Source organism: Leucopleurus acutus, assembly GCF_964270905.1.
Source record: "Leucopleurus acutus genome assembly, chromosome: 10".
Taxonomy (NCBI): domain Eukaryota; kingdom Metazoa; phylum Chordata; class Mammalia; order Artiodactyla; family Delphinidae; genus Leucopleurus; species Leucopleurus acutus.
The window spans coordinates 61555277-61579717 of NC_139153.1; the positions used below are offsets into that span (position 1 = coordinate 61555277).

Consider the following 24441-nt stretch of genomic DNA (forward strand, 5'->3'; position numbering starts at 1 on the left):
TCCATATACTTTAAATCATCTCTAGGTTACTTCTAATACCTAATACAATGGAAATGCTGTGTACATAGTTGCCAGCACACAGCAAATTCAAGTTTTGCTTTTTGGAACTTTCTGGAATTTTTTTTCAAATATTTTTGATCCATGGTTAGTTGAATTTGAGGATGCAGAAACCGTAGATACAGAGGGCCAACTGCATTTAGTATCTTCTAAGATTTAGAATTAAGATCTGAAATGGGAAGGTAATAGCATCCTTCAGATTCTGTATTGATGTGAATACTGTCAACAGTTGTGAGTCAAGCACGTGATTGTCTAGCATATTTCTATTAGTGTCCCCTTATACATTATGACTTTTGAAAGTGGAGAGCGTGTTTGTTAACCCCAGTAAACAGCACTTTACTAACTTTTATTCTAAAAGTTCCATAGAAGCTTAATTTTCTAAAATTCTTTTTTTCGAAAGAACTACTATATGAAATAAAAATGAAGAGAAATTTTCATAAGACTGATTTATAGATGTTACGCACTAAGAATGTTCCATGGAGGTAAAAAGAAAGTAACTGTCACATAGCAGGTACCCAGGAAATAGATGCAGAATGTTGACCAGGTATTAATTCCTGTCCTGCCTGTTTTTAATATATGGTAGCTTTTAAAATTATCACAGTCCTGTGAAATAGATGGCACTATTTCCATTGTTATCAATTTGTTATCAAATTGTTAAATTATTAAACTGAGGCTCAGAAGGTAACTCACGTGCTCCATATCACATACACTTTTAAATAATGGAGGTGATTGCTCTGGGTTCTCAAGTCCTCATATACTTCCATGTAAATACTTAGGTAATTTCCTGTAGGCAGACTGCATATCAAGAAATGGAACTTTTGGCCAGAGAAGCTGTGGCAGTGCATCCTTGAAAACTAATGATATTCAGCAAAGACATGTGAAAATTCTTGATGGATTTAAGAAATTGTTACCTGAAAACTGGGTTTGCCTTTTGGTGGGTGTCCAGCCAAAAGACACAACCAAACCAAAGATCGGGAAGGATTTATTTTACTTGCAGCAAGTAAGGAGAACACTGGAGATCTTTCCAGAAGCAGTGTCTCCACAAACAGCAAAATTGGGGAAGTTTTAAGCTAGCAGTACATGCATATTCATGAAGGGGCTTGGGTGGTGGACAGAGCCCAAGCTTTAGTTGATTGAAGTCACAAGGGTCAGAAAAGGTCACCATTGTTATCCCTTAGGTTCTAGTTTATCTGGTGGTTGAGCATTTCAGGCTCATCTTCACCATTGAAACAGAACTGGGAATCTTTACAACTGATATATTATCTTTGCTATTGTTACTTCTCTTGCCTGATAACAGGCAATGTTTCTGCTTTCTTTTGTTCCATTAAGATCATTAATTACTGAGATCTGTTCAAGGGCAAGCACTGTGGCCAGTCTTATATCACAAAATGGCTTAGACCAAAAATGGCTCCTCTTACATAAAGAAAGCCGTGCCTGGTTCTCTTTCTCCGGGGACCCCCTACCCTATCTGCTTACAAGATGACCAAATGAGCAGTATCATATATAACTGCCAGCTAAGATCTTGGTCCCTTGTAAGAAATTAATGAGGACAGCATTAATTGTTTAACTTAGAATCAGCCATCTCTGAAAATAGCATCACCAACAACTGTAATGTAGTGAGGAAAGTTGTAGATAATAAGAGAACATTAAAATACTTAGTACCAGTAAGAGGAAAATCACAAATGGACTATTCTGTAGTTTTAGTGTGTCGTGTTATCCTACAGAGGGTGGATAGCCTGGATTGTGCAATGGATAGTGATGCTGAAAACTCAGCCTCTGTGCGCCGGTGCCAAACTGAATCTCAGAGACAGGGTTTTGGATAGGGTAGGAAAGAATAGCTTTATTGCTCTGCCAGGTAGAGTAGGAAAGAATAGCTTTATTGCTCTGCCAGGTAAAGGGGGCCACAGCGGACTTGTGCCCCTCAAAACTGCGTGTCCCATCCCAGGAGGATTTGGTGAGGAGTTTTATAGCAGTGGTACAAGGGTGGGGTTGCTGATAAGATTAGGGTGTGTGCAGGGCCTGTACTCCTTTAATCTGGTCTCAGGTGATCTCCTAATCTTGATTAGCTTCTCTGGTTCCTTTAATCTGGCCTCAGGGGGTCTTCTCTGCAATGAAGAATGCTGACACCTTCCATTCATTGGGGGTTTTAGTTCTGTAAAGAGCTCAAAGATATTGATACCTGTATCCCTTGAGGAGGAACCAGGACGCTGCCCCAGGGCTGGCCCTCTCTGGTCTCTGCATCCCCCTCCCTTCCCTGATTGGCAGCTGTTCGAATCTGCCCTTTGGGACTCAGGGAAGATCATGGAGGCTGTAATCTGTTCCCTACAGACAAGAGACGCGGGACAGAAAAACTTCCTTGCCCAGGAGCCCCACAGGGTCCTGCTCGGTTTCAATAGTAAGGATGATAAAGTAATATGATTTAGTAGAAAAGATTACAAGGAATGGTTCTGTGGGTTCTATTTAAATAGGTCACTGATAAATACATTGTTTTTATATTACTTCTGTCTTAGGAAATTCTGTTCCTAATTCCTTCTAGGCACGTTTATTTGTTATATTCAGTTTTCCATGCAAAGGGTTCAAATAATAAAAATATCATATATCTATACTAGTTTCTGCTTGTTTTGTCTATATAGTTTAAATTTTCTTTAAAGCATATTAAAACCTTTTCACCAAAAATCACAACTGGTAAGATATCTTACCTTACTTTTCATTTGAAAGAATGACAAAGCAGACTTGGATTTGATGGACTTAGATGACAAGCATGTCACAAGAGCATTTGATGAGTAAGGAGCTTAAAAGCGAGAGAGGATGAAGTAGAATTAACTGAGAACCAATAGCCAGGGGATTCTAGGAGTATCCTCTAGACACCAGATTGGTAAGTCACCAGGAGTTAAGACACACACAGAGGAGTGAAATTCCTGACAGTAGCACACGTTCTTTCGAGGCAGGTGTTAACAGTAGAGGGTTCAACTGAGACTTCTGTGCTCTCAAGTATGCTCATACACACAGGAAAATGGACTTTTTCCTTTCTGAGAAATAAAGCTCTGATTTCCAGCTTGAATTCAGCCCCCAACTTGTCTGACTTTATCAGTCCCTGCCCTGGAACACTGATGAATGCCAAGTTCCAACTCAGCAGCGCCCAGCATCACTCAGCGTGAAAACATTTCTGTCCGACAGGCAGAGGCAAGAATGGGCACCCACGGGCCAGAACAAAGAGCACAGACTGTGCAGTGGGGCCAGGCGAGCCTCAGGTGGCCACACGTCAAGATACTAATAAGTATGTCAGGACTGAAATGCTGAGGGTGTTTTGTAGAGAAATTATTTCAGCTCACTAGTTTCTGCTTGTCCTCTTCTTGTTCTTAATTTATCGCATTCATTTATTTAACTCTCCTTTTCAAGCCCCTGGCATTCTTTTCACAAGCATGTTTTAAATCTATTACCCAAGTAAGACGACATTTTTGGAACAGGTTATGTTTTAGAAGCATGCCATTTAAATATTTTCTAATTAGGCAGCCAGGAATTTTTCACTTCTCTGAGTGTGCAGTTGGGTAGCAATGATTTTTGTTCATTGTGTTCATTTGGATTTAGAAATTTAATGGGACCATCCTATAGCATTCTATTAATTCTTTAAAGACGCTGTAATTGGGAAGGTTAGGCTGTAAGGCCGTGGTCAGAGTCATCTTCTTTAATAGGACCTGGAGGCTGTGATTCAGCCTCTTACCTGGATTCAGTCACACCTTACAAGCTATACTGGATTGGACTGGTTTAATACTGGGAGGAGGCCCTTTAGGGTTTGAAATGTTCCCATAGGAAGTTGGATTAGTGTTGACTAGGGATTCTTTCTCTCTCAGAACCTGGTCTGCCCTCAGGCTGCAGAACCCAGAGGTACGAGGGTGTGTGTGTGTGTGTGTACACAGGTAAGGTTTGTATGGCCATGGGCTAGACGCAGACAGAGTCTTGATGGTTGTTCATTTTTTAAAAAGTCACAAACATTTCAGTTTGTGAGGCAAAATCAAATTGCTTGTTTACCTTACCAAATAAACTTAAAACACTTGAACTCTGAGGGCATACGTGGGTGACTTGTAAACATTATCACATTTTAAAATCCATAGGGAGCTCACATGCATGGCTGGTAATGCATCTGTATCCACGAGAGGCATGTGAGTTAGTGTTCATATCCGGTGACCTTTTTTAGTATTCTTCTGTGTATTTTTTCTGTGTATTTAGAATACTAGCGGGGAGGGAGGCCGGTGTCTTGAGCTAACAGATGAGAACGTGCCTGTCACACCAGATTTAGGAAGCATGTAATAAATGTCAGTTTCCTTCCCTCCCTCCAGGCTGCTGCTGACCCACTAATAACAGGGCTGTGGCTAGGAGGCTCCGGAGAAGATGGGCTTTGATTAAAGCCTCCCCTTACTGCGAACCTGATGCATTCTTCCTTCATCAGCTTCCCCTCAGCATTCTCTGACCTTCTCCTACCCTGAGATTTCTCTTGCAGTGCAGGACCAGTGGCTGTGTGCTCTCCATCTCTTGTTTCCTGATAGGTCCCTCTGTTTTGTTGCAGCACCTCTTTTATTTTGGCTCATTGATAGATTCATATTCTCATGTTATTCTCTGAAAGAAGTAGTTTACTATTTTCTCCCAGAGTAAATAAGTTGATTCATCCCACACACACACCCCTTTTTTTTGTGGGGGAGGGTGGTATCTAGCCCCTAGATTTACTTATAATTTACTCTCATAAGATCACTTAAATATAGGAACTGAAGGAGTTACTCTGTCAAAATCAATACTATTCTCTATGTTTAGTAAAGTCTGTGAGGCTGTTATGGGGTTAATTGTTCTTTGTGAAGAAGTGAGAGTTATAATTTATTAGGTATCTTCTAATGTCTCACGTTAGATTCTAATCTTGAAGTCCTAACAAAGCTTGCTGTGAATTATAGTGTTTCTTTTCTTTTTTTTTTAATTTCTTTTTTATACTGGACTGGAGCATAGTTGATTAACAATGTTGTGTTAGTTTCAGGTGTACAGCAAAGTGATTCAGTTACACATATACATGTTTCTGTTCTTTATAGTGTTTCTCATTCTTTGCTTTCTGCCTTGTTGGTAGGAGAGAGTCACTTTGTAGGAAAAAAAAAAGAATATTGGAAGTAAATTCGTACATCTCCTTTTGAGAAAAGGGAAAGTTACTTTTATAGCTTGTTGCTACCTTGGAGCTCTTGGCTTTGTTTCTTCAACACTATGTACCCAAATATGAGCATAAAGGACTGTCTACACCCAGTTACACAACTGTGGGTGGGTCTCCTGCACATTTGTAGTTATTTGCTGGGGGAGGGGAAGGACCATATTATAGGTCTTTTTTTTTTCCCTCTTGAGGGGAAGGGGCCGAGGTGAGATGCTTTTTCCCACCAATAAGAACAGTAAGAATATGCTAAGCCTGAACACGATTTAGTCCAAACAGTCATCTTCAGGAATTTGTTACGGTGACTGTCCTGCCATCATAGACTAAGTGAGGCATCGTTAATGCATGTTTGTGTTGTGTGATGTATCTGAGAGCGGATGGAAGTGACACGGGTGGCTTCGTGTATCTGTGTGTGAGTTGGTGTGCTGTGTGCTGAGCACAGAGGTTGGGCTAAGACTGATGTCTAGGTGAATGGAGTGGGTTTCTCCCTCCTTCCCTCCCTCTCCCCTTCCTTCCTTCCTTCCCTCCCTCCCTCCCCCTTCCCTCCTTCCTTCCCCCTTCCTTCCCTCCCCCCTTCCCCCTTCCCCCTCCCTCCCTCCTTTCCTCCCTCCCTCCCTCCCTCCTTCCTTCCTTCCTTCCTTTCTTCCCTCCCCTTCCCCCTTCCCCCCCCTTCCTTCCTTCCTTCCTTCCTTCCCTCCCCCTTCCCCCTTCCCCCCTCCCTCCCTGCATCCCTTTCAGCTCCTTCGGTACTGCTGAGTACACACCAGGTTCCCAGCAAAGCCTGACCTGTCTGAGCCCAGCTCTCTGCTTGCTCTGTGCCTGTACCCAGCAAATGAAGCACAGTGGAGAAAGTCCAACTTCAGGGTGTATTCCCAATCTCATGGTTCTGCCCAGCCATCTCTTCTATACATGTTAATTCACCCCTTCTCTCCCTCACACCCTCTGTCCTTCCTCACTCCTGCTTTCAGAGGATTTTGAGGCCAGAAGGTAGAAAGTCTTTCTTTTGGCTCCCAAAGGTACAAACCTACCTTCCTCTACATCCATCTCGCCATCTTTTCCCTGGTTTGATGGGCGTCCTCCCTCCACCTGTCCAGGGCTGTCCCCTCCTCCCCTGCTCTGGACCCCATCCCAACTGTTGCCTCAGAAACCTTCTTTCTCCTTCTAGTAAACTTTTCTCTCTGAACAGATCTTTCTCACTGGATTTTAAGCCCACTGAAGCCTCTTCATTAATAAAACAATTAAAAAAAACCTCTCTCAACCCCATGCTTTTTTCCATCTACTGCCATAGACCATTTCTTTCCTTAAAGGGGAAGACTTCTCAAAAGAATTGTCTGCACCCTCTGTTTTCATTTCTTCACCCCATACTTATTCTTCAACCCACTTGAATCTGGCTTCTGGCCCCCAAATCCACCAAAACCACTTCTTCTAGGGTCATGAGTGATTTCAGGATAAATGTGGGTATCCAGGACACATTTTCCAGGCCTCATCTTATTTGTCAGTATTTGACCCTACTGACTGCAGGTATCTTTTCTTCATGAAATGCTCTTTTTCTTTTCTGGCCCCACCCTGCCCTGGTTTTCCTCCGTTTCCTGGACCATTCCTGCTCAGGACCCTTTCCACACTCGGACTGTCTCACAGGCTGGTGGACATGGGAATTCTTCAAGGTTGCCTGTCTGCCTTTCTCTTCGGTGTTGACTCTCGTCCGTACCTACACCCCTGGCTCTATGCATTTGACCTTCTGTCTCCCAGCCTGTCCACTTCTCCCCACTGCTGCCACGTTCTTTTGCAAGTCACCCTGACCTCTCCCTGGATTCTCTGGGAGTACTTTCACCCTTTTACATTTCTTCTCTGTCTGACGTCAGAGCTGAAAGCTTAATCTCTTAATCCTCCTTAATGCATTTTAATAGTTTTCCATCGTTCTTGGGAAAACGTTCAAAATCCCTTAAGAAGTTCATGAGATTCTGCATCATCTTGGATCCTGCCATTCATCCAACCCTCGTCTCTCCCTGTGTCCCCCTGCTGCTTGCTGGCTTGTGGCCAGAGCACTGGTCCCCTTGTACGCACGCTCCCTCTAACACAGTGCACATGTGTGCTTTTGCCTCCTGCCTGGTACTCTTCCACCAGGTTTTCTCCTGGTTTCCCCCCAGCTCCCTTCAGAGCTCTGAGCTCTCCATACACAGAGTCCAATATTCTTTAAAATTTTTTTTTAATTTTGTTGAAGTATGGTTATTTATAATGTTTTGTTAATTTCTGCTGTACAGCAAAGTGATTCAGTTATACATATATATATATTCTTTTCCATTTTGGTTTATCACAGGATATTGAATATAGTTCCCTGTGCTATACAATAGGACCTTGTTGTTTATCCATCCTGTATATACTAGTTTGCGTCGAAAAATGTGCAGAAGACCTAAATAGATATTTCTCCAAAGAAGACATACAGATGGCCAGTAGGCACATGAAGACATGTTCAAAATTGCTAATTATTAGAGAAATGAAATCAGAGTCCTGTATTCTTAATGCCTTACTGCCAGGCACATAGTAGATGCTTATTAAATATTGAGTGAATGGATGAACACCTAGTTTGTTGCCTGGGAAGGATTATTTATAATTAGCATACCAAAGCACCACATTCTGCTTCTCTGATTACATTGTGTTACATTGTTTGTGTGCCCATAGATAACTTCTTAATAACTTCTGTACATTGCTCTGTATACTTAGTTCCCCAAGTACTTTCATATGGATCTTCTCTTGAGACTTTGGGCAAATCAGTGGGGTTTTTCAAACCATATGGTGCAGCAGCCCCCAATGCCCTCCCTCCACCCCATACACATTTTTTGTAGACGGGAAGTGTGACACAGGTGTCTGGATGTGTGTTCAAAGTCAAAGCAAGTTAGGACTAAATCACAGCCCTTTGACTTTTTCCACCTCAGTATAGACTTTTTCTCTCAAATATGTAAAAATTTGTCTTTAATAATTTTTGGAAACTTTAAAAAACTGTGGTAAAATATATAGTCAACCCTCAGTATCCATAGGTAATGGGATCTGCAGATTCAACCAACCAGGGATCAGAAATACTACACGATCTGGGGCTGGTTGTATCCACTTATGCCGAACTGCCTATACAAGGGGGCTTGTAAAGGACTTGAGCATCTGTGGACTTGGGTGTCCTTGTGGGTCCTGGAACTGATCCACCGTGGATACTGAGGGACCATGGTACGTAAGGTAAAAGTAAAATTGGCCATCTTAACTATTTTTAAGTATACAGTTCACTGGTATTAAATACATTCACAATATTGTACAACCATCACCACCATCCGTCTCCAGAACTGTTTTCATCTTGCAAAACTGAAACTCTGTGCTCATTAAATAGGAACTCCCCCTCCCCCTCCCCCTAGAGGGGAGAGGAACTCCCCTCTCCCCCCTGGAAACCACCATTCTACTTTCTATTTTTTTTCCAGCTAAGAAAGGAAATTATGGCTCAGTGTCCTTTCAGATGATCAGATATCTCAAACCACAAGGTTTATTTCAGTGGTTTTGATTTTATTTTTAAAACAATCTGTTATGAATCATGGACATAGAGAAGAGACTGGTGGTTGCCAAGGCGAAGGGGGTTGGAGGAGGGATGGGGTGAGAGGTTGGGGTTAGCAGATGTAAGCTTTTATATATAGGATGGATAAACCAAAAGGTCCTACTGTATAGCACAGGGAACTGTATTCAATATCCTATTATATTCTGTAATGGAAATGGAAATATATATATATATAAAAGAATATATATGTATAACTGAGTTACTTTGCTGCACAGCAGAAATTAACACAACATTGCAAATCAACTATACTTCAATAAAAAAATAAAAATTAAAAGTTAAAAAATATGTTACCAAATGGTATCTTTTCCCGAAGTCATCATTTTATAGTGTCTTCCAGAGTTAGACCAGCATGAAACACCCCCCTCCGCCACTCCAGGCCTAAGTGTGTTCTTTGCCTCTAGATTTAAACAGTAAAAATCAACACTGGAAAAGAATGAAAAGGTTTGCTGTCTCCTGGTTGAGGGTATAAAGCATGTTTGTGATTGTCCTGTTTGTCTTGTTATATCTGATATTATTGAGGATTTTTTTTCCAGTACAAAATGTTAATAATTTTGAAAGGAAAGATTAGAGACTAGGGGAATTCTAAGATGGTTTAGTTCCCAACTTCCCTGATAAGATTCACCTGGAGGAAGGGGAGAACCTTGTTAAAATAGAGATGACCAGGCCTTCCCCAGTCTGGATCAAACCATTCCAAGTACGGGAAGCGTTCGTATATTCGATGAATACTTGTTTTGTTAACAAGCTGGAGCTACATCTTAATGCTTACAGTTTATTTTTCTGAGTATGCCAGTGTGCGCACATACACTTTGTGGTGTTTCTTTCTGGGAATTACCATCATTATCATTTTCCCCAGTAGCAGAAGCATGAATTCATCTGTATTTTCTTTATCCTGATTTTTCAGCTTCATACTGGACACAACTATTTGATGAGTTCTCAGTGTATAATGCCAGCAGAGTGCAGCATTTTGGCTCGGGCTTTGCATGGAGACAGAGCTGTGTTCAAATACTGACTGCTCCTTGTCAGATTCTGCCCTTGTCCAAGTTATGTAATGTCCTTAAGCTTCAGTTTTTCCATCTGTAAATTCAGGACAATAACACACCCTGCTGCTCAGGGTTGTCAAGAAGATAAAGTGAAACAGTGCCTTTAAAGCCTGTAGTGCACTGCCTGCCACATAGTAGGTATCAATACATATGAATCCCTGTTGTTGTTTTGTGACTGTTATTATTTTATAAGACATCCCAGCTGGGAACATGGCCAAAAGCTGAAGCTGAGTGCACATGAGAACATGAGAAGGGAGGATTCAGAGCCCAGGAGCAGTAATTAGTGCTTTTGAAAATGTTATAATTGATCCCTTGCATGTTGTTTTCACCCCACGCCTATTTTCCAGATTGTTTTCAGTAGAGAAAAGCCCTTGGGAAACCTCAAAACCATGTGTATTTGTTTGGGTGATGGAGGAGCTGTGATATCGGATCCTATTCCCCATGGATTTTGATGAGGATTTCAAATCCTGATTGGAAGCCTTAGATAGTGGCTTTGTCTGTAGAAATTAGTGAAAAGAAAAGGATCAAACCTAAAATGGAGACTATCTCCAGAAATTTGAATTAGTGGTACTTTTCAGTCCCCAAAGCTCATCTGTTCCTTTATTATCCATTCATTCTTCAAGTATTCATGTGCTGGGCATTAGGCTGGATATTGAGGATAGAGATGTGGATAAAACATGGGTTCTGCCTTCAGGAAGCCTACAGTCCACTGTGAGAGATGGACAAATGCATAGTTGTAACAAACTGTGGTAACTACAGAAATAAAGGTAGCACAGAGCACTGGAAACAGAGAAGAGCATTTCCTGGAGGAGACGGTGGTGGAACCAAGTCTTGCAGGAGAATTTGAGTTGACCAGGTCGTGTCATCTCGTTGGGGTGAAGTGTGCAGTGGACATTTCCTGAGCAAAGGAGAGATAAGAAAAACCTGATGTTTTTGTTTTGTATTAATGGACTCTGCTTCTCTCCCTCATGTTTGTAAAAGGGAAATTTCTCAAACAGAGGTTGAGGGTTCAGATCCTGGGTAGCCAAGACTTAAGTCTATACTCACTCCATAAATGACTGCTGAGTGCCAACTGAGAGCCAATACAACCCAACAAACTCTATGAAATTTCTTTTTATATGTACCATATCTTTATCCATTCATCTGTCATGGACATTTAGGTTGTTTCCATATCTTGGCTACTGTAAATAGTGCTGCTATGAACATAGGGGTGCGTGTTTTTTTTCTTTTTCCTTTTTTTTTTTTTTTTTTTGCGGCACACGGGCCTCTCACTGTTGTGGCCTCTCCCGTTGCGGAGCACAGGCTCCGGAAGCACAGGCTCAGTAGCCATGGCTCATGGGCCCAGCCGCTCCGCGGCATGTGGGATCTTCCCAGACCGGGGCACCAACCCGTGTCCCCTGCATCGGCAGGCGGACTCTCAACCACTGCGCCACCAGGGAAGCCCTTCCTTTTTTTTAAAGTGAAGTGTAGTTGATTTACAATGTTGTGTTAATTTCTGCTCTATTGCCTCTGCTAATGGCAAGCTCCCACTCCTACACTCTCCCACCCCCCACCCCCTTGGCAACCGCCAGTCTGTTCTCTGTGTCTATGAGTCTGTTTCTGTTTTGTAGATAGGTACATTTGTGTCCTATTTTAGATTCCACATGTAAGTGATATCATACGGTATTTGTCTATTTCTGACTTACTTCACTTAGTGTGATAATCTCTAGTTGCATCCATGTTGCTGCAAATGGCATTATTTCATTTTTTTATGGCTGAGTAATATTACATTGTGTGTGTGTGTATATATATATATATATATATCACATCTTCTTTATGCATTCATCTGTCAATGGATATTTAAGTTGTAACAAACTCTATGAATTTAAATCTTTTTTTCCATACTTTGGAAACAAATCCTGATTTGGACTTTGACTATTGATATTTCTTATATATGTCCTTTCAGCAGTTGTCACATTTTTGGTTCAGGATTTGGTAATCTTGTGTCTGCGCTACTGTATTCTTTTCTTAGCTAACTTTTATCAGTGCCCTCTCTGGTATGTTCCGATGGCAATTTCTAAGGACTTTCTTTCCAGGTATTTTGACTTTGCTTCATGCTCCTTGTAGTTGGGCTCATTGGTGTTGGACGTGATAAAATATGGAAGCCTAATCTTCAGCCATTTGTGACACTAAGTCAGATTTTCTCTCAGAATCATATCTAATACTTATGTGAGCTAATATGTTAGTAAAGTGTTTGAGGACTGCAAAGTTACTTGGGGTGTCTATACCAAAAAATCTCTTATAGAATTTTAATGTTCCATTAGTTTGGCTATCAATGTGGGTGATGATATCTTTATATTTTATACACACACACACACACACACACACACACACACCTCTCTCTCTCTCCAAATGCCTCTATATACATAAATACCATACATATATATGTATATATGCTTGTGGGTGTATATATATCTTATTTTGTCCAGGGAGAATGCACTTTTAAAATGGGTGTTGTATGCAAGATAAGCATTACTTTTATCCAAAATTATTTTGCATTATGACAGTTACTGTTTCATTTGATACCTTTTTGTCCTGTATTTTTGGGAATAAATCAAAGACACTAAGCATGCGTAGAAGTGGTTTGCAATTTTTGGCCTTTCTTTCAACTTCATCTTATGGCCTTATCTTGGTTTTATATTTCTAATTTAAAATGTATGTGACCATCTCTTGTTTTTATTTCTTTGTAAGTTGTTTTTACTCATTTAATGGGAAAAAGATGGGATATAAATATGTTTTAAAAACTGCTATCCATGATGATCGAGTCATTGAGAAAAGTTACAGTATCATAGAATAATAATACAAGTAAGAGTCACAATGGCTTTTTTTCCATAAAAAGACTAGTATATATTATTTTAGTGGCAGAGGATTACATTATACGATTTTCAGTGGTCTTCAGTGAACAGGGAAATTACACTAGTTAACACTCAACTATCTAAACTAATACAGGAACTTCACTGCTCACAGCCTTTGCTTAGTCAAACCTCAGATGGGAATAAAATTTCCTGTGAAAGTGCCCCAAAAGGGAGATGTTACAGTGAAATGGAACCTTTAGAATGAAAATAAAAATCTTCTGTAGGTGGAAAATAGTTGAAGTTTTTAAGGGTTATATGATCCCAGTGAGGTGATGAAGGAGAAAGAAAGGTAGGTCACAGCACATGTGACTTCTGGAAGCTCCAAACAACTGAGGAAAAGCAGGATGGGAGACTGAAACGAGACCCCAGGGGAGGGTAGAATTATGACAACTTGGAGGCTGCTACTTTTTTGCAGTAGTTTTAAAAAAGCATTTTCCTTCATTAAGATTTGTCTACTGCAGTCTTTCAGTGGAGGAAAACCATTGCAGCTTTTGTGCCATTAAAGGGTTAAATATCATGAAAAAAGAGGTGACTTACCCCAGATTGATGCATTACACAGCTGCTTTTGTGCTGAAACAACTATGTCATTCTGAAGGAGGTTTTATGTTTTGTTCTCTCAGTGGAGAACTATATTCTTCAATGACTTTATTCATTCTCGGGGATTACTCAGTGTTTACTTTCTTTGCTAATGGCAGGCTTTGCATGGTAACGTGCCCTTTCTTGTCGGGAGATTTGGCAAACTCAGAAACGTTGGTTTTTTATTTCTTTAAAATGTCAGAACTTTGTGGACGCAAAACAATTTTTTGAACTTCAGAGGTTTGTTTTTGTCTAGACTATCATCCACACCTGTTTAGTAATCTTGAAGTTGGAAGATTCTTCAAAATACTTCTGTGTGAATAAAAAATGTTATTTTTAGGTATGTCATTTACCTATGTTGTTGTCAGTAGATTCATAGTTCGTGTAATCAATGTGGGTTCCCTTTTCAGTGATCATATTGGTGGTAATGTGAAAAGAATTAAAGAATTTCCAAATAATTCCTGGGAAATAGGTAGGTAGGTAGTTACATTTCAAGGTTATGAACACTTCTCGACTTCCCTGGTGGTGTGGTGGTTAAGAATCTGCCTGCCAATGCAGGGGACACAGGTTCGATCCCTGGTTCTGAAAGATCCCACATGCCGCGGAGCAACTAAGCCCATGCGCCACAATTACTGAGCCTGTGCTCCAGAGCCCGCGAGCCGCAACTGCTGAGCCCATGCACCACAACTACTGAAGCCTGTGTGCCTAGAGCCCATGCTCCGCAACAAGAGAAATCACTGCAGTGAGAAGCCCACGCACCACAATGAAGAGTAGCCCCAGCTCGCCACAACTAGAGAAAGCCCACGTGCAGCAATGAAGACCCAACGCCACAAAAAAAAAAAAAAAAAAAAAAAAAAATCAAGGTTATAAACACTTCAAAGGGCTATAAAACTGTGAGTAGATTTCTTTGGAGGTCTGCTTTCTCATCAGATAAAAATAAGAGTACAGATTTCTGTTTCCCTCCCTAAGATAAATGATACATTTTCCTCATGTAAACAGTCTTCTCATAGTATTCAGAATAATTGTGTTTCATCCTCCCATACTACCTCTGAGCCCTCCCACTCTTTCTGCAGACCCTCAAAGGGTTATTTTGAGAAAAGCAGATTGCCCTTGGAGGTTGGAAAGAGAGCCTTTCCTTAGATGTTGAGAAACAGGTTCTTAGAGATTTTAGAGGTGGGTGCCACTCTTTTTGAAGACTTTACTGTTTTCACATTTGTTTCTGCATTTTTTTAATGCTTTGGTTTTGAGAGGAAAGTTTCTTGACTGGCTTCTAGCCTTGAGTTAAGTTTCCAGCTACTGTGTTTTGTCACTTTGTATTCAAGGAGTATTCAGGAAGTCTTTTCTTGTCTTATGTGTAGATAGAGCCAGCCTCAATTATCCCTGTGGTTTAGAGCATCATGGAAGTCTCACAAATTAGAAAGAGGTGAAATCTGGGGTGTGTATGTGTGTAATGTGTGCTCGTGAAGATATAAGCTAATGCTTATTTTAGTCTTTCATTTATGGTTCAATTTACTAACCAACCTACTTACCAATTTATTGGTAGATATTTATTAAGTGTCTACAATGTATACGCCACTCTTTATCTCAGCAGAAGGATAAAATACAGAGGTTCATTAAAACCGCATGGTTCTTGCAGTCTTAGAGTTGACCAGTAAGGAGAAACAAGATGTGCCTGCACATTGAACAGTGAATTTAGAGGACAAAGAAGTATGTGATTATTCCAGGTGCCAAATTAACTGACACAGGCCCAAGACTATAAAGAGTTCAGGGAACAGAGGGGAAAGAAATGAGGGCTGGAAAGATGAGTGAAGGCACCACAGAGGAGGTGGGGCTTGATCTCTGCTCCCAGGATGAGAAGAAGTTGGATTAGATGGGTGCTTTTGAGGTAGTGGAGTTTAAACAGATTGAATGCGACACATATTCATATATTGAGTAGGCCAAAAGGTTTGTTGCTTTTTTGCATTAAGATGCCTCTAATAGTGCTTAGTTGTCTTTAACTTCATTCGAAGCAATTTTGTTAGCTTGTATTGTGACAGCTATCATATCAGCGTGCATTTAAAAAAAAGAAACTTGTCAAAATTGGTGAATTTTTGTGTAGCCATTTTAATATTGAAGATGGAAGAAAAAAAGCAACATTTTTGGCATATTATGCTTTATTATTTCAAGAAAGGTAAAAACGCAACTGAAACGCAACAAAAGATTTGTGTAGTGTGTGGAGAAGGTGCTGTGACTGATCGAATGTGTCAAAAGTGGTTTGTGAAGTTTCATGCTGGAGATTTCTCACTGGACAGTGCTCCGTGGTCGGGTAGACCAGTTGAAGTTGATAGTGATCAAATCGAGACATTAATTGAGAACAATCAACCTTATACCACGCGGTAGATAGCCAACATACTCAAAATATCCAAATCAAGCATTGAAAATTATTTGCACCAGCTTGGTTATGTTAATAGCTTGGATGTTTGGGTTCCACATAAGTTAAGTGAAAAAAACTTTCTTGACTGTATTTCCGCATGCGATTCTGTACTTAAACAAAATGAAAATGTTCCGTTTTTAAAACAAATTGTGATGGGTGATGAAAAGTGGATACTGTACAATGATATGGAACGGAAGAGAAATGAACCACCACCAACCCCACCAAAGGCCGGTCTTCATGCAAAGAAGGTGATGTTGTGTATATGGTGGGATTGGAAGGGAGTCCTTTATTATGAGCTCCTTCCGGACAAACCAAACGATTAATTCCAACAAGTGCTGCTCCCAATTAGACCAACTGAAAGCAGCACTCGACAAAAAGTGTCCAGAATTAGTCAACAGAAAATGCATAATCTTCCATTAGGATAACACAGGACTGCATGTTTCTTTGGTGACCTGGCAAAAATTGTTACAGCTTGGCTGGGAAGTTCTGATTCATCCACCGTATTCCCCAGATATTGCATCTTCGGATTTCCATTTATTTCAGTCTTTACAAAATTCTCTTAAATGGAAAAAATGTCATTTCCCTGGAAGACTGTAAAAGGCACCTGGAACAGTTCTTTGCTCAAAAAGATAAAAAGTTTTGGGAAGATGGAATTATGAAGTTGCCTGAAAAATGGCAGAAGGTAGTGGAACAAAACGGTGAATACGTTGTTCAATAAAGTCCTTGCTGAAAATGAAAAAATGTGTCTTTTACTTTTACTTAAAACGTGAAGGAACTTTTTGGCCAACCCAATATATTCTGATCATGAGGAATTTGTAGACTTTGCTGAAAGTTTATACATTAAAATTGTTATATTTTCCTACATTTGCTTTTGGCACACAAAAGTTTCTGAGAGAAGCGAGTGTCGACTGAAAAATGTACAACCTAAAAGTTGAGAGTTGTGTTTTATTTGGTGGACAAAACTGAGGACTTAATCCCGGGACACAGCATCTCAGATAGCTCTGAGGGACTGCTCTGAAGAGGCAAGTGGGGAGCCAGCAAGTGGGGAGCAACAAAGACCAGGGAGTTGGAACATCAAATGATTACTGTTAATTAAAGAAAAGCAGACATCTCAAGTTAAGGAATTTAGCGCTTTTCTATGGGAAGATGCAAGAGTCTGAGCTTACTGAAATCATTCCTTTGATATGCACCTCAGCAGTCTGGGGCCAGTATCCTGCTTTTCTCATTCTGAGTCTTCTCAGGGTGCATCATCAGGGGTGACTGCAATGTCTAATAGTTTGATGGCGGGCATCCTGTTTCCTTCCTGAGTTCCCTTAGGACTCAAGGTCGGGGTGGCTGTAATGTGATGGCTTCAAGGCTGCAACATCCTTCGTTTACTGATATGGCAGGGGACGTTTTTAGTTCACAGACTGGTAAAGACTTGATGAAAAACTCTGTATTTCAACACAGGCTTCGTAATAATATTTGCAGGAGTTGTTATGTCAATAGGTACACATGTAAATTTCATGTTGAATTGGCAAGTGAAAAACACCATTAATATGGTGCCTTTTTTCCTAGGCCGGACCTGATAGACATGAATACTGTTGCTGTTCAAAGCAACCTTGCAAATTTAGAGCACGCTTTCTATGTAGCAGAAAAAATCGGTGTTATAAGACTTCTGGATCCTGAAGGTGAGTGATTATTTTGACCAGATGTCCACGGGCTGGAAAGTCTGATACAAAGTAATTGATCAGCATTTTGAAATAATTCATGTTGCTGCTTTTAGATGTTGATGTCTCCTCACCTGATGAAAAATCAGTAATAACTTATGTATCATCTCTCTATGACGCATTTCCCAAAGTCCCTGAAGGTGGTGAAGGCATTGGTGCAAACGTGAGTATTGATTTTTCCATTCTGAAGCTGCTGACTCAGAACTGACTGAATTCTCTGACAGTGCTTTTTACAGTTTTTTAAATATGACTTTTTAAAATTGAAATATAGTCGATTTACAATGTTGTGTTAATTTCTGCTGTACAACAAAGTGATTCAGTTATACACACACACACACACACACACACACACACACACACACACACACATTCTTTTATGTTACTTTCCATTATGGTTTATCATAGGATATTGAATATAGTTCTGCTGACTTCAACCTCCCACTCCACGCCTTCCCAAACCCCCCTCCTTTGGCAACCACAAGTCTGCTCTCTATGTCTGTGATTCTGTTTCTGTTTCATAGATAAGTTCATTTGTGTCATATTTTAGATAGCACATATAAGTGATATCATATGGTATTTGTCTTTCTCTTTCTGACTTACTTCACTCAGTATGACAATCTCTAGGTCCATCCACATTGCTGCAAATGGCATTATTTCATTCTTTCTTACAGCTGAGTAATATTCCATTGTATGTATACGTGTCACATCTTCTTTATCCATTCATCTGTCAATGAACATTTAGATTGTTTCCATGTCTTGGCTATTGTAAATAGTGCTGCTATGAACATTGGGGTGCATGTATCTTTTTGAATTAGAGTTTTGTCTGGCTATACGCCCAGGCATGGGATTCCTGGTTTATATATATATATATATATATATATATATATATGTAGTTTCCTTTGCTGTGCAAAAGCTTTTAAGTTTCATTAGGTCCCATTTGTTTGTTTGGTTTTTTTTTGTTTGTTTTCATTTCCATTACTCTAGGAAATGCGTCAAAAAAGGTCTTGCTGTGATTTATGTCAAAGAGCATTCTTCCTGTGTTTTCTTCTGAGAGTTTTATAGTGTTCAGTCTTACATTTAGGTCTTTAATCCACTTTAAGTTTATTTTTGTGTATGGTATTAGGGAGTGTTCTAATTTCAGTCTTTTACATGTAGTTGTCCAGTTTTCGCAGCACCACTTATTAAAGAGACTGCCTTTTCTCCATTGTATATCCTTGCCTCCTTTGTCATAGATTAGGTGACCATAGGTGTGTGGGTTTATCTCTGGGCTTTCTATCCTGTTCCATTGATGTATATTTCTGTTTTTGAGCCAATACCATATTGTCTTGATTACTGTAGCTTTGTAGTATAGTCTGAAGTCAGGGAGCCTGATTCCGCCAGCTCCCTTTTTTTCCCTCAAGGTTGCTTTGGCTATTCAGGGTCTTTTGTGTCTCCATACAAATTTTAAGATTTTTTTGTTCTAGTTCTGTAAAAAATGCCATTGGTAATTTGATAGGGATTGCACTGAATCTGTAGATTGCTTTGGGTAGTATCGTCATTTTCACAATATTGATTCTTCCAATCCAAGAACATGATATATCTCTTCAACTATTTGTGTCATCTTTGATTTCTTTCACCAGTGTCTTATAATTTTCTGAGTACAGGTCTTTTACCTCCTTAAGTAGGTTTATTCCTAGGTATTTTATTCTTTTTGTTGCAGTGGTGAATGGGATTGTTTCCTTAATTTCTCTTTCTGATCTTTCGTTGTTAGTGTATAGGAATGCAAGAGATTTCTGTGCATTAATTTTGTATCCTGCCACTTCACCAAATGCATTGATTAGCTCTAGTAGTTTTCTGGTGGCATCTTTAGGATTATCTATGTATAGTGTCATGTCATCTGCAAACAGTGACAGTTTTACTTCTTTTTTTCCAATTTGGATTCCTTTTATTTTTCTTCTCTGATTGTGTGGCTAGAACTTCCAAAACTATGTTGAATAATAGTGATGAGAGTGGACATCCTCGTCTTGTTCCTGATCTTAGAGGAAATGCTTTCAGTTTTTCACCATTGAGAATGATGTTTGCTGTGGGTTTGTCATATATGGCCTTTATTATGTTGAGGTAGGTTCCCTCTGTGCCCACTTTATGGAGAGTTTTTATCATAAATAGGTGTTGAATTTTGTCAAAAGCTTTGTCTGCATCTACTGAGATGATCATACGGTTTTTATTCTTCAATTTGTTAATATGCTGTATCACATTGATTGATTTGCATATATTGAAGAACCCTTGCATCCCCTGGATAAATCCCACTTGATCATGGTGTATGATCCTTTTAATGTGTTGTTGGATTCTGTTGGCTAGTATTTTGTTGAGGATTTTTGCATCTGTATTCATCAGTGATATTGGTCTGTAATTTTCTTTTTTTTGTAGTATTTTTGTCTGCTTTTGGTATCAGGGGGACAGTGGCCTCAAGGAATGAGTTTGGCAGTGTTCCTTCCTCTGCAATTTTTTGGATGAGTTTGAGAAGGATGGGTGTTACCTCTTCTCTAAATGTTTGATAGAATTCACCTGTGAAGCCATCTGATCCTGGACTTTTTGTTTGTTGGAAGATTTTTAATCACAGATTCAATTTCATTACTTGTGATTGGTCTGTTCATATTTTCTGTTTCTTCTTGGTTCAGTCTTGGAAGTTTACACCTTTCTAAGAATTTGTCCATTTCTTCCAGGTTGTCCATTTTATTGGCACAGAGTTGCTTGTAGTAGTCTCTTATGATGCTTTGTACTTCTGCGGTGTCAGTTGTAACTTCTCCTTTTTCATTTCTAATTTTATTGATTTGAGTCCTCTCCGTCTTGAGTCTGCCTAAAGGTTTATCAGTTTTATCTTCTCAGAGAACCAGCTTTTCGTTTTATTGATCTTTGCTATTGTTTTTGTTTTGTTTCTATTTCATTTATTTCTGCTCTGATCTTTATGATTTCTTTCCTTCCACTATAGCTTTTGTTTGTTCTTCTTTCTCTAGTTCCTTTAGGTGTAAGGTTAGATTGTTTATTTGAGATTTTTCTTGTTTCTTGAGGTAGGATTGTATTGCTATAAACTTCCCTCTTAGAACTGCTTTTGCTGCATCCTATAGGTTTTGGATCGTCATGTTTTCTTTGTCATTCATCTCTAGGTATCTTTTGATTTCCTCTTTGATTTCTTCAGTGATCTCTTGGTTATTTAGTAACGTATTGTTTAGCCTCCATGTGTTTGTGTTTTTTATGTTATTTTCCCTGTAATTTATTTCTAATCTCATAGTGTTGTGGTTGGAAAAGATGCTTGCTATGATTTCAATTTTCTTAAATTTACCGAGGCTTGATTTGTGACCCAAGATATGATCTGTCCTGGAGAGTGTTCCGTGTGCGCTTAAGAAGAAGACGTAATCTGCTGTTTTTGGATGGAATGAATTATAAATATCAATTAAATCTATCTGGTGTATTGTGTCATTTAAAGCTTGTGTTTCCTTATTAATTTTCTGTCTGGATGATCTGTCCATTGGTGTAAGTGACGTGTTAAAGTCCCCCACTACTGTGTTACTGTTGATTTCCTCTTTTATAGCTGTTAGCATTTGCCTTATGTATTGAGATTCTCCTATGTTGGGGGTGCATATATATTTGTAATTGTTATATTTTCTTCTTGGATTGATCCCTTAATCATTATGTAGTGTCCTTCCTTATCTCTTTTAACATTCTTTGTTTAAAGTTTCTTTTATCTGATATGAGTATTACTACTCCAGCTGTCTTTTGATTTCCATTTGCATGGAATATCTTTTTCCATCCCCTCACTTTCAGTCTGTATGTGTCCCTAGGTCTGAAGTGGGTCTCTTGTAGACAGCATATATTTGGATTTTGTTTTGGTATCCATTCAGCGAGCCTGTGTCTTTTGGTTGAAGCATTTAATCCATTTACATTTAAGGTAATTATCGATATGTATGTTCCTATTACCACTTTCTTAATTGTTTTGGGTTTGTTTTTGTAGGTCCTTTTCTACTCTTGTGTTTCCCACTTAGAGAAGTTCCTTTCACATTTGTTGTAGGGCTGGTTTGGTGGTGCTGAATTCTCTTAACTTTTGCTTGTCTGTAAAGCTTTTGATTTCTCCATTGAATCTGAATGAGATCCTTGTGAGTAGAGTAATCTTGGTTGTAGGTTCTTCCCTTCCATCACTTTAAATATATCATGCCACTCCCTTCTGGCTTGTAGAGTTTCTGCTGAGAAATCAGCTGTAACCTTGTGGGAGTTCCCTTGTATGTTGTTATTTTTCCCTTGTTGCTTTTAGTAATTTTTCTTTGTCTTTAATTTTTGTCAGTTTGATTACTGCATATCTCGGCATGTTTCTCCTTGGGTTTAACCTGCCTGGGACTCTCTGCGCTTCCTGGACTTGGATGGCCATTTCATTTCCCATGTTAGGGACATTTTCAACTATAATCTCTTCAAATATTTTCTCTGGTCCTTTCTCTCTCTCTTCTCCTTCTGGGATCCCTATAATGCTAATGTTGGTGCGTTTCATGCTGTCCCAGAGGTCCCTTAGGCTGTCTTCATTTCTTTTCATTCTCTTTTCTTTATTCTGTTCCGTGGCAGTGAATCCCACCAGTCTGTCTTCCAGGTCACTTATCCGTTCTTCTGCCTCAGTTATTTGCTATTGATTCCTTCTAGTGTATTTTTCATTTCAGTTATTGTATTGTTCATGTCTGTTTGTTTTTTAATTCTTCTAGGTGTTTGTTCTTTAATTCTTCTAGGTCTTTGTTAAACATTTCTTGCGTCTTCTCGATCTGTGCCTCCATTCTTTTTCTGAGGTCCTGGATCATCTTCACTATCATTATTCAGAATTCTTTTTCTGGAAGTTTGCCTATCTCCACTTCATTTAGTTGTTTTTCTGGGGTTTTATCTTGTTCCTTCATTTGGTACATAGTCCTCTGCCTTTTCATTTTGTCTGTCTTTCTGTGAATGTGGTTTTCTTTCCACTGGCAGCAGGATTGTAGTTCTTCTTGCTTCTGCTGTCTGCCCTCTGGTAGATGAGGCTCGATTGCTGGATCTTATGGTAATTCTATTTTTAGTTTTCTGAGGAACCCCCATACTGTTCTCCATAGTGGCTGCACCAATTTACATTCCCACCAACAGTGTAGGAGGGTTCCCTTTTCTCCATACCCCCTCCAGCATTTGTTATTTGTAGACTTTTTAATGATGGCCATTCTGACCAGTGTGAAGTGGTACCTCGTTGTAGGTTTGATTTGCATTTCTGTAATAATTAGCGTGGTTGAGCATATTTTCATGTGCCTGTTGGCCATTTGTATTTCTTCTTTGGAGAAATGTCTGTTTAGGTCTTCTTCCCTTTTTTCGATTGGATTATTTTTTTTGCTGTCAAGTTGTATGAATTTACAGTTTTTAATTATCAAATATTTTTTAAAGGATTTGAGTTAATAGGTCACTTAATTTAGAGATTTTCTTTTTAAACTTACTGCTGTTTTACAGCTGCCCTACTTGGTATCCTTCTCTGCAGAGAAGGTATGCAGAGAATATCTCACTTTTGAAATCACTTTCAAGTTTTTTAACTTACGTGATCCCAGGAGGTAAGGTAGCTCTGAGTTGGTTTCTCATTTAAAGGTGAGGCCCGAAGGAGGGCGATTTGATTTTGCCAAATTAACGGAGCTTCTTCGTAGCAGGACACAGTCTCTGACGAGTAGCTTTGGGCTCTTTATTTAGTCCACTGCTTCCCAAAGTCTGTGCAGTTCATTTCAGCAGTGCGTTTTGTGCTGGTCCTGCTGACAAGTGCTGTGCATTTCTGGAGGACAGGACACCCTGTACATGACGTGCATTTGGGGGGACCCCCCTCACCCTGACTTCTCCACTCCTCCTGCAGATTTCTCCTTTATTCTGTCTCACTTAGAAGGTTTGGGAGCTCCCCTTTTGGGTCTCTTATTTCGCCTCTGTGTGCTATTGCTTGAGGCTTGTTTCCATTCTCTCCTCATGTTCTTTCTCACAAAGGCTGGTCCCCAGGTGACTTGGTCCCATGCTCCCCCTCTGCTCCAGTGTCTGCCAGTGACTCAGGGTCGAGTGTTGCTTCAAAATGTTATTGTGGCCGTTCCTTGCTTGGTCTTCTCACTGCCTGTACCCAGTTCCTCACTCTTATCCCTTCACTAGAATGAGGATGAGAGCTTTCTTTTGGCTTACTTTCTCCACTGTTTTTCTCTTCCCATGAACTCTGCACATTGTCGCCACGTGAGCTAGAAAAACTTCCGTGGCTCCATGTGGCTTGCAAGGTTCAACCCAGTCTAGATGTTCTGACGTCCACAATTCTGCCTTTTATCAGTTCTGCTTACCCACATCATTCCCCACGTGAACTGTTTGTGGTGTCCGGGGCATTTCTGTTTCAGAGTCCTGACTCCCTTGACCCCCATCCCCCATCTTTTCTCTGCTCCTTCTGCCAGCCACCAACAATTACTGGTCATTGTACAACTGCTCAGGGATTCCCTCTCCCAGGAAACCTTCAGTGATCATTTTGAGGCACATTTATGCTCACCTGATTCTTACCTCAGTGCCTCACATGTACATACCCGTTTCCGTTATTTCAACACTTCTTAAATGCTGCTTTTCGTTTTGCGTAACTGTTTATATTATGACTCTCTGAGTCCTCATCTAGACAGAAACTCTTTGATAAAAGAGATCATGTCTTGAAGTATTATATTTTTATTACAATGCTTAGCACAATGCTTTGAACATCATAAGCAGTCATCAAATACTTAATTGAGTAAGGCAGTTTACAATTTTCCAGTCTCCTCCATTTTAAAAAAAGTTTGCCTAACAGTACTTGAATCATCCCACATGTACATTTCCTCTAGTTTTCGCTCCTGTCTGGTTTCCTATGTATCGCGTAGCTCTTTGACCTTCAGATATAAGGTGGACTTAGAAAGGTTGGCAGAGAGGGCAACTAACCTGGCTTATGCAGGCTATAAGCCTTTTGAGTGCCTTTCTTGA

The 24441-nt window shown here is 39.8% G+C and overlaps 1 protein-coding gene across 15 annotated transcripts in view; it reads left to right on the forward strand.

Moving 5' to 3' along the window:
• DST (dystonin) overlaps positions 1 to 24441 on the forward strand; it is a 558750-nt gene that overhangs the window by 348689 nt on the left and 185620 nt on the right. For all 15 annotated transcript variants that reach the window (XR_014326489.1, XM_082847286.1, XM_082847281.1 and 12 more), the window contains 2 exons: positions 17309 to 17421; positions 17517 to 17623. Coding sequence is in view for 14 of the 15 variants with exons in the window: in XM_082847286.1 (XP_082703412.1) it covers positions 17309 to 17421; positions 17517 to 17623 (220 nt within the window). In the remaining variant the exon portion in view is untranslated. The remainder of the gene's footprint in view (positions 1 to 17308; positions 17422 to 17516; positions 17624 to 24441) is intronic.